This window comes from Physeter macrocephalus, chromosome 13, assembly GCF_002837175.3.
Source record: "Physeter macrocephalus isolate SW-GA chromosome 13, ASM283717v5, whole genome shotgun sequence".
Lineage (NCBI taxonomy): Eukaryota > Metazoa > Chordata > Mammalia > Artiodactyla > Physeteridae > Physeter > Physeter macrocephalus.
This window is the reverse complement of record NC_041226.1, coordinates 5,724,561-5,734,050: the sequence shown is the minus strand read 5'-3', so window position 1 is coordinate 5,734,050 and position 9,490 is coordinate 5,724,561. Positions and strand designations below refer to the sequence as shown.

At 53.8% G+C, this 9,490-nt stretch overlaps 1 protein-coding gene across 1 annotated transcript; it reads left to right on the top strand.

The window, feature by feature from the left end:
• The first annotated feature begins 444 nt into the window (after window positions 1–444).
• On the top strand, window positions 445–8,090 carry URAD (ureidoimidazoline (2-oxo-4-hydroxy-4-carboxy-5-) decarboxylase). Its single transcript, XM_024125811.1, is given in 3 exon segments — window positions 445–619; window positions 7,847–7,929; window positions 7,932–8,090. Coding segments are annotated over 3 exon segments (417 nt in total).
• The last annotated feature ends 1,400 nt before the right edge of the window (window positions 8,091–9,490 follow it).

Here is a 9,490-nt window from a genome sequence, read left to right as displayed (position 1 = left end):
CCTACTACCTGTTCTCCACAGCAGTAGCAACAAGACGGGACATGGAATTTCAAGCGGGTCGACTTGTGACCTGCCTGGGTTACCAGGGAAAACTTCCCTGGGATAACACTGACATTAAAATGCTAATGGCACCAAAAGTCTATCCGGCTTGAATGCTGAGAGTGAATATTGGCCCCTGCCGGCTTAGATGGTGGGCAGAGTTTGGGTGGACACCCTTACCCCTTTGCAAGACCTCTGCTCCCTGGATTAGACCTTAAGCCTGTGTTTGGTGATTGCACAAGTACTCTGGATCGCTTCTCCCAGAGGCATTTAAAACATGCCAAGCTGGTGTTGCATAAAAAACAAGCCTATGCATTCAGCAAATATAACCCTGCGAGCAGAGACGCGTCTCTCACTCACCCGGAGGGGAGCCCGGGTCCTGCTGCCGCCAGTGGAACACAGGCGATGGACATTGAGAAGGTCAACTCCATGGACTTTGGAGAATTTGTGGATGTGTTTGGGAATGTCATCGAGAGATGTCCTCTGATTGCAGCCGCCGTTCGGTCCCAGCGTCCGTTCTCTGACTTGGAAGATTTAGAGCAGCACTTTTTTGCCTTTACTGATGCTCTTCCACAGTCAGGTAAGGCTTTGGTGTTAGACACTGAGATCTCAACAGAGGGATTTCAGATAGGCTTATCAAAAAAAAATTGGGGGGGGGGGGGTCATGTGGCTTTATTTTTAGTTTTTAATTTAAAAATTTTAAAATAGCTTTTAAAGGTTACTTTCCATTTAATTATTACAGAATAGTGGCTGTGTTGCCCGCGTTGTACACTACATCCTCGATCCTATCTTACCCCCAATAGTTTGTACCTCCTCCCCTCCCCCTATATGCCCCCGCCAATGGTAACCACTAGTTTGTTCTCTGACCTGTGAGTCGGCTTCTTTTTTGTTATCAAAATAATTTTAGATATTTGAGCCCAGTTGCTTATCACTGGTATATATATATTTAGCTCTCTTTGCTGTAAGGGTCAGTAAGTTCCATCAGACTCTGTGAATGAGAATCAAGCCCCTGCAGTGTTAAGCGGAAAGCGGAGTGAAAGAACGTTCTCTGGCTCAGGTAACACGGCTGTTAAATATTAAAGCTACGGGGTTACCGGGAAAGAGGCACAGGCAGCGGTCTCCTCAGGCCTCGCAGCGGCTCAGGGGCCAAAGGTCAGGCTGGGGGCCCACCCTCGCGGCCGTGTGTTCGCTTTGGGAATGTCCTGTATGCAACAGAGAAGACAGCTCCGTATCAGACTATCTCAGCAGCCCAGGGGAAAGAGCAAACAGCTGACATTTTTACCAGAAAGGGCCGGTTTGGACCAGATGGCTGAGGAAAGTAAACTCCCTCAGATCAGCAGCTCCCTGGGGGAGTGAGGGGGAAAAAGACAAAAATCTGAAGGACTCCCTCTGCAGAAAGGGAAAGAAATTGCTGATGTCCTTTGGGAAGAGAGAGAAAAGGAGGCACTTGTGGGTGTGGAGTGGGGAAATGAGGACGTTTAGGGTCAGGCCAACCCCAGGTGACCCAGAAGGGCACACGGCCTCACGGCGTTCAGAGGCCGAATGTTAGCGGCCAAGGCTGCCTCCTGGGCTGTCTTCACGGTCCTCGGAGAAGCCTGGATGGGCTGAGGGGACCTCGAGGGGACGGGCTGCCTTCACAGAGGGGCTTCCACAGGGATCTGGGCCGAGAGAGAAGCACTGTCTCTTCTTTTCCAAACACTCCTCACCTGTGCGCCCAGGGCTCGGACACCTGGCATGGTTTCCAGTTGTCAGGGGATCTCCCAAATAAGGAACTCATTTTAATTCACTGTAGGCACATATAGGATGAGGGGAGGCTAGGGGGATAAAATCGAGCTGACGGGAATGTGGGCGCCCTGTTGATCGTCACCCACTTCTCAGGGCCTCTCCGAAGCCGAACCCTCAGCTGCCCCATGGGCCTCAGACACTAGGGAACCTCTGAATCCTGACCGGTGTCCGAATCCCACACCGCCCCGTGGAGAGGATGTTGGGACTTGATAAAGGTTTGCTGAGTGAATGAATGAAATTGTTCCTAAGAGGATTTTGAAAGATGATCAATCTTGGTATTACCCCTTCCCCACACATTTTAACTGGGGTGACTTTTTAGTGGCAGGTCAGTGGGACAAAATAACTGGAGGGAGTTTGGACCACCCGGGTGTTTGTTTGCCTCTACACTCGACACAGGTCTTTGGTGGGACCCCCCTGCTGGTCGAGTCTGCTTCTCAGCCCTAGGCCGGCGTCCACACTTGCTTCAGGCAGCTGGGAGCACAGTCTGTCTCTAATCACCTGCCCCGCATCTAATCACCTTCATGGCATTAGGCAGCTGACACTAGCAGTAGAAATAATAACAACAATCACTAAAATGCATTTAACCCTTACTCTTGCTCTTTCAGGCACCTTTCCAAACACCTCGCATTTAACTCATTTAATCCTCATAAGAATCCTATAAAACCAGGATTGTCATTATTATCCCCCTTTTACAGATAAGAAAACTCAGGCACAGAGAGACTAAGTAACTTGATCAAGGACACAGCTAGAAAGTGGCAGAACTGGTATTCAAACACTGACACTCAACCCAACAGATTTTGAAGGATTTTCCAGAGAATCAAAAGCAAAATCTAGAAACAGTTTCTAGGGGTTGTATTTATTCATTCACTGATTTATTCAATTAACATTAATGCTTGATGTTCCAGACTTTTTTTTTTCTTTTTCTTTTTTATCCTTTTTTTCCCCCGTCCCCGGCCGTGCTGCGAGGCTTGTGGGATCCCAGATCCCCAACCAGGGATTGAACCGCGGCCGTGGCAGTACAAGCGCCAAATCCTAACCGCTGGACCACCAGGACACTCTCTGGTTTTTTAAATAATCAAGCAAAATGGAATTCACTGCATAGTCTGGCTTTACTCCTGGAATAGTAAGCAACAAACTGGGTGTAATAGAGTCTTTGAATCCTAAAACTAAAAGGGGCCTTAAAGAGATATTCAGGATATGATGATCTAACTGGTCAGGGACTTGTTTTAGATGATCTAAGAGAACCCTCTACCGTGAAAAGAAAACTGGAAATCCTGTTTCTAGAGGAAACTAAGGTTGACAATCCATTTAGGAGACGCTATGATGGTTATTGACCAGTAGGTGGCAGTCCAGGACTAATATTTAGCTCCAGCACTAATTGGCAAAGTACCCTTTCAAGCCAATCAATTCCTAATTCCCAAGCCAGAGGAATGGCATAGTAAAGGGAAAAAAGTACACACACACACACACACACACACACACACACGGCTAGTGACGAACCGATTCAATACTGATTTGTGTTAAAAATCAAAGAGCAATAACACTGTCATAACAGAGTTAATCATGCACCTCTGTGGCATTTCAGAATTGCAACAATGCCATAATTCGTTATTTAATACTTATTTCAGAACACAGTTGTTGGAAGAATCAAAGAGTCGGATACTAATAATTTCCTTAAATGTAGGCTATAAGGTATTTAGATGAGGCTATCAAAATGTGTTTGTTCGGTCAAAGAATACATTAACACTCCTTCCCCAGAGGGATGTGTCAGTCAATAAACACTTACTGAATGCCTGCTATGCCCAAGGAATTGTCGCTGGCGCTGGGGGTAGAGCCTTGAACAAGACAAGTCCCTGCCTTCAGTGAGCTTACATTCTAGTGAAGTGACACAGGATTAACATAAATTAATAAGATCATTTCAATTCTAGAAACTATTAGAAGCAAATTTGTAATAGGGTGGAAAATGTGTAATAAAAGAGATCTTTCTTAGAAAGTGATATTTGAGTTTAAAACCAAAAGTTGAGCGGGAAGCTGTCGAAGATCTAGGACAAGGCCGCCCTAACACAAGGAACCTGAGACTTTTGACATTTGGGGGGCACAGAAAGACCAAGGTGGTGGAGAATGGTGGAGAGTGGAGGGACGGGAGGAAAGAGGGGTCAGGCCGAGGGGCCGCGGTAGCAGTAAAAGTGAGAGGTGATGGTCGGTGAACTAGGGTTGGAGCAGGAGAGATGAAGAGATGTGGCTGGGTTCTCAGGATAGATTTTGGTTAGAGCCAACAGGTGTTTTTGATGGATTTGTCGGGGGAAGGCAGGTCAGAAACAAAGAGAAATTAAGGATAAGTCCTACGTTTTTAATCTGAGCAACTGCGTGGGTGGTGGTCTGTTTTCTACAATGAGGAGGAGTTCGGAATTGAGAGGACAGGATGGAGGATGGGAGCTTGGTAAGTCTGAGATGCCTAGTAGTCATCCAGATTAAAATAGTGAGTGTTCAGTTGGCTCATAACAGAGGAACTCGGTGGAAAGCTGTGGATCAGACTAGATCTGGGTGTCGTGAAAGAACTGATGGCATTTAAAGCTATGGGATTAGGTGAGAACACCTGGGGCATCGTGTGAATGCAGAAGGGAAGAGATGTGAGTACTGAGTCCTGGGGAACTTCGGTGTTAGTGATCTAGCAGAGCAAGGACCAGTGATGAGAGTAGGTAAGCGATGGTCATCTTCCAAGGAGAGAGGGCCAACCATGGGACATACTCCCAAGAGGCTGAGACAGAAGAGGACAGAACACTGGTCACTGGCTTGAACAAGCCGGCCATCATCTGTGACCTGATGAGTACAGGTTGGTTGGTGGGTGGGGCCGGAAGCCTGATGGGGTGAAGGGAGGCGAGGAAGTGGAGCTGCTGAGGAGACAGTTCCTTCGAGGAGTTTTGCCGTAAGGAGCAGAGACGCAGGGAGGAACTAGAGGACAACGGGGAATCAAGGGAGGGTTTTACTTTTGTTTATGGGGCGAGTGGCTCTAGGGAGTGTTTGTGTGCTGATCAAGACAAGGCAGTGGTGGGACTGATGTTTGAAATTGTAGCCTTTGAGATGGAAGGAGGGGCTGGCTCCAAGAACACAAGTGGAGCGCTTGGTCCAGGTGACCCATTGCACCGGGAGGGAGAACACACCAGTTGGCACAGTGCGGGGATCCTGGGGGACTGTGACAGGCTTCCAGGCCAACCACCCACTCTTCAGTGGCCGCCACTGTCTGCCCTGCTCTCCTCCTGTTGAAGCGAGGAGTGTCAGCTCTGTGCCGGGAGCTCTTCGAGGTGCAAAGATTCATGGTTTGTGGTCACAGCAAATAATGCCTGTCCACACCTGCATCTCCAGACGTGGCACGCCAATGGCAGAGGCAGTACTCTCTCAGACTTTAGGAGCGACTGAAGAAAAGGCAGCCCCGAAAGGCCGTGAAGCACGGGCCACTGACCAAGCCCGGCTAGGCTTAGGCATTCCAGGTGGCACGACCACAGGACTGAGGCCGCGAGGGGGCAAGGACCCAGGTGAGGTCTCCAGCCTCCTACTAGGGTTTAAGGCCACAGCTGGGAGTGCCGGGAGGATGCAGCGCTGGGAGGGAACCAGGGCTGTGCCGCAGGCCAGTGCGGCTGTGCCAGTGCCCTCGTGGGCATGACCAGGGGTCAGTGATTTGGTGCAATAAAGATGGAGTCTCTGGCTGAATGAGGTCAGGTTCTATTTCTGCGGAGCTACCACTCCCTGCCTGACTTCCACCATCTCTTTTTATCTGCAGCTGAGGGCCGTGTGTGTGTGTGTGTGTGTGTGTGTGTGTGTGTGTGTGTGTGTAAATCCTCTTTTCTAGTCTCTTTTCTTCTTCTCTTGGCTCTGTCTTCTCAGCCTCCTTTCTCTCCTCTTCCCCCTCTTCTCCCGCAAACAGTGGAAAACACATGCTCAATCCTGGGCAAACATTAACCCCAGGTGACGTTTTCAAGAGGGGAGACAAGCCCAGCGGAGTGAGAAGCGGGGTGCCAGGGCCGGGGTGCTGGCGGCCCTGCCCCACGCTGGGAAGGAGGGTCTGGTGGGGCGGCCAGGGGACAGACCCCACCCCTGCCGGGCCCTCCGGCCTCTAACCGCGTCCTCCACGCTGGAGCTGGGCCTCTGCAGAGTAAGAAGCGGGGAAGGGAAGCCGAGAGAGGGAGGCCTGTGAGAAGGCGGGGTCTCGGGCCCCTCACCTCCTCACCTCGAGGCGTCTTTGAAAACCTGAATAAGTCAGGAGGAGGCGCGGGGCGGGCCTGCGGTTCCGGCCTGGGAGCCGCCCAGGCCTCGCCCGCCCAGGACCCCCGCCGCCGCCCGTTTTCGCGGTCCCGGCTGGGTGGGTTCGGATCGGATTCGGGTGCCGCTTGGCCTCAGGCCTGGGAGGCAGCCCGGCGCAGCCACCTCCCGGCCCAGGGCTGGGGGCCCCCAGGCAGGGAATTTATCACCTACATTTTCGCACCCCCCGGATCCGCGGGACGTGGGAACCGACCACTTCACCTTTGCAGCGCCCCAGGGACAGGGCCCAGGAGAGGGGTTCTAAAACGGTGGTGTTACAGAGATGGGATTATTGGTGACATGAGTTTCGTTTTGAACTCCCCTTAACCTTGAAGAGGCAGCCAGTGCCCCGAAGCCCGTGGTTTTGAGCCCAGGATCCTGGGCAGGCAGCTCCTGGCTCAGTGACCTTGGAAAGGTCACCTACCCCTTTCTCAGTCTCCCCTGAGTCCTCTCTTCAGCGTAGATGTTCCCCCCAGTGCTCCCACCTCTCAGGACATTGGTCCACGATGAGATGGCACAATCCCAATCATCCTTTAACTGGGCAGAAACTGTAAGATTTAAGCGGGGGACGTTTATACCATAATTAAAAGGAGGGTTAATGATCTCCTTTTCTAGTGGAGCCCCAAGCCCGGCCCTAGCCCCAGGGTCAGATGCTTCCAGCCACATGGCAGCCCAGTTACACTGAGTTTACTAGGACACATAATGTGGCTGTTTATTGAACATTTGCTAGCATTAGGTGCTGTGTGGGTCAGTGAATTGTCTCTCATCCTCACCACTACTCAGCAGGTTAGGTGTCATGAGCTCCCCTGTGCAAATCCGGCTCCCTGCTTTGCCATATCTGAAACCTTGCTCAGCCCCAAGAATTCTAATTCTCTCCTTAGAGAGCTAAGCAAAATGATTGACCAGGGCTCAGGGAAACCCCGCTGGATTAGGACCTGAAATACCAGGTATCACACCAGGGGTTTCCAGTTTTAGGCCAATGTTAGGAGATTAGGAGAAGCTCTCTTCCGAGGAAACGTTATTTTCTGAGAGCTCGTTGAGATTTACAGTGGGAGAAGGGCAAGGAGCCTCAGAAACGTGCGTGGTGAGTGGGTGCTATTTCCCTAAAAGGAGGAAAGCCCCTTTCATTCAAAGGGCCGTAGAATTCGGCTGGAAATGGGTTTCTTTGCAGTTAATCGTCTGCAAAGCTCTTTGGATGCCTGATTCCAGAAGCCCAGAACTCACACTTAGGGTCACAATTCCCGGGCATTTATTCGCCAAGCCCCACGGATGTTATTCCCATGGACCGTCCCCGCCCTTCTCCTTTGGAACTGAGCGAAACCCATTCCGTGGCTTTTGCAGGAAGTCTTCAGGCCCTTGTGTCCGGCCCTCTGCGACATCAAAGCCCCCCTGAGAGCAAAGGACTTTGAAAAGATACGAAACGCTCGGGCTCCCTTATCGCGTCCCTGCTCCCTCCCGAGCAAGTCGTAAATTCCGAGCCTCTGCGGCCTCTCCCCACCGCTCTTCTTGCTCCAAGGTCTCAGAGGACAAACTTGTCACCTCCCGCCCCGCCCCTGGGTCCTGGCCGAGGCCGAATGAAGCGGGGATGGAGGCGCGGGTGCGGGGGGCGCCCCGAGCCTCCTGACACCCCTAGTTGCCCCTCCTCACGTCCTGGGACCCTGCTTCCCTCGGAACCCCCTCGGGGCGCGGTGCCGCGCTCGCGCCGCGTGTCTGTGCTTCTCCGCAGGCCAGGAGGGCGTCCTGCGCCGCCACCCGGACCTGGCGGGCCGCGAGCTGCAGCGGGGCGAGCTCAGCGCCGAGTCGCGGCGGGGGAGCAGAGCGCCGCGGGCCTCACGAGCCTGGGCGCGGCCGAGCGGCTCTGGCTGGCCGAGCCCAACGCGCAGTACCGCGCGCGCTTCGGCTTCCCCTTCGCGCTCGCCGCGCGCCTCTGCGACCGGGCGGCGGTGCCCCGCGAGCGGCGCAGGAGCTGAGCGCCGCCCTGGCCGAGGTGAGGTGAAGAAGATCGGCCGCCGGCGTCTCGCCGAGCTCCTCGGGAGCCGCGCCGCCGAGCCGTAGCGGCCGCGCCAGCCAGGGACCCGGGACGCACGTCGTGACGCGCGGGGGCCGCGGGCGCGCGCGCTGCGCTTGGAACAGCGTCCACGGCCGCGCACAAAGGCCGGGGAGAACCGAGGCAGTCGCACGGATAATAAGCCCCTTTGTCCACCTACCCGCGTGCTCACGCTTTGCCCGAATAGATAGTTTCACGCTTTGCGGGCCCCCCTCCCCGCGCCGCCCCCGATTTATCCAGCTCACTGCTCCAATTCTTCACTCCCTTAGCGGCCCGCTGACACCACCAGCTTTTGCGGATTCCGGGGCGCTAATCCAGCTCTCTCTGGCTCCCCACCCTCTCCTGCCAAACCCAGGCGCAAAGCAAAACGGACGGAAAGGGAAGCTTTTATTCCGCAGCGGTTTGTCTGTTTCTCTTTTCTTCTCCCACCTTAGTTGCTGCACGCGACATTTACATGTGAGTGGAAGCGCCTCTCTGGCTCTGGGACACGGACAGGAGCCAAGCTGGGACGGCAAAGCGCCGGGGGAGCAGCGTGCGGGGGGACGGCGGGGAGGAGAGAGCCCCGCAAGGGGCCGGCGTTGCGGAGGCGCCCGGCGGGGCAGAGAAGGCTGTGAGCGGGGGCTCTCTAGGATGGACGGGCGTGAAGGTCAGGGCCAGCGGCCTCCCGTCTCTCCCGGAGGTGGGTCCAGGAGAGCTGGTTTGTCAGAGTCCCTGGAAACCATAAGTCATTAAACATAATTTTAAAAAATAATTGAATAACACTCATTGAGTAGTGCTGGATATCCGCCCCCCGCCTTGAAGATGGGACCCCATAGCCCTGATAAAGCGGTGGATGAGGGAAGATCTGTGCCCATAGAAAGCTTTCTGGCCAAAGGAGGCCAGACCGGGCAGCTCTGCACTGGTGGCCAGAAAGTCCACTCACACAGGAGGAGCCCACCACGTTTCTCCCCCGCCTCCCAGCCAGCCAGCCATCTGCACTGGAAGGTCTAACGAACCCCGACAAATACTCCGTAGGCTTCTGTTGGCAAAGGAGAAACAAGCCATACCGTCCTCCTCGCCGCAGGCGGGGTAAGACGTGGAGGCAGAGCTGGCTGGCCCCTTTGAAGACAAGAACCTCCATTAGTGACCAGCCCGGGTCTGAGGGACAACAGCAGGAAGAAAACCTTTCCATAAAAAGCGGTGTGGCCGCACCCTTGGTTGGGGGCTAAATTCCACAGAGAGAAGCCACTGTGGTAGCACAGGAATTTTTATCATGGAAGCCCACTCCCCTTTGCGATCTTACAGACGTTGCCCGCTAGTGGTGAGGGTGGAGGCCAGAGGCTG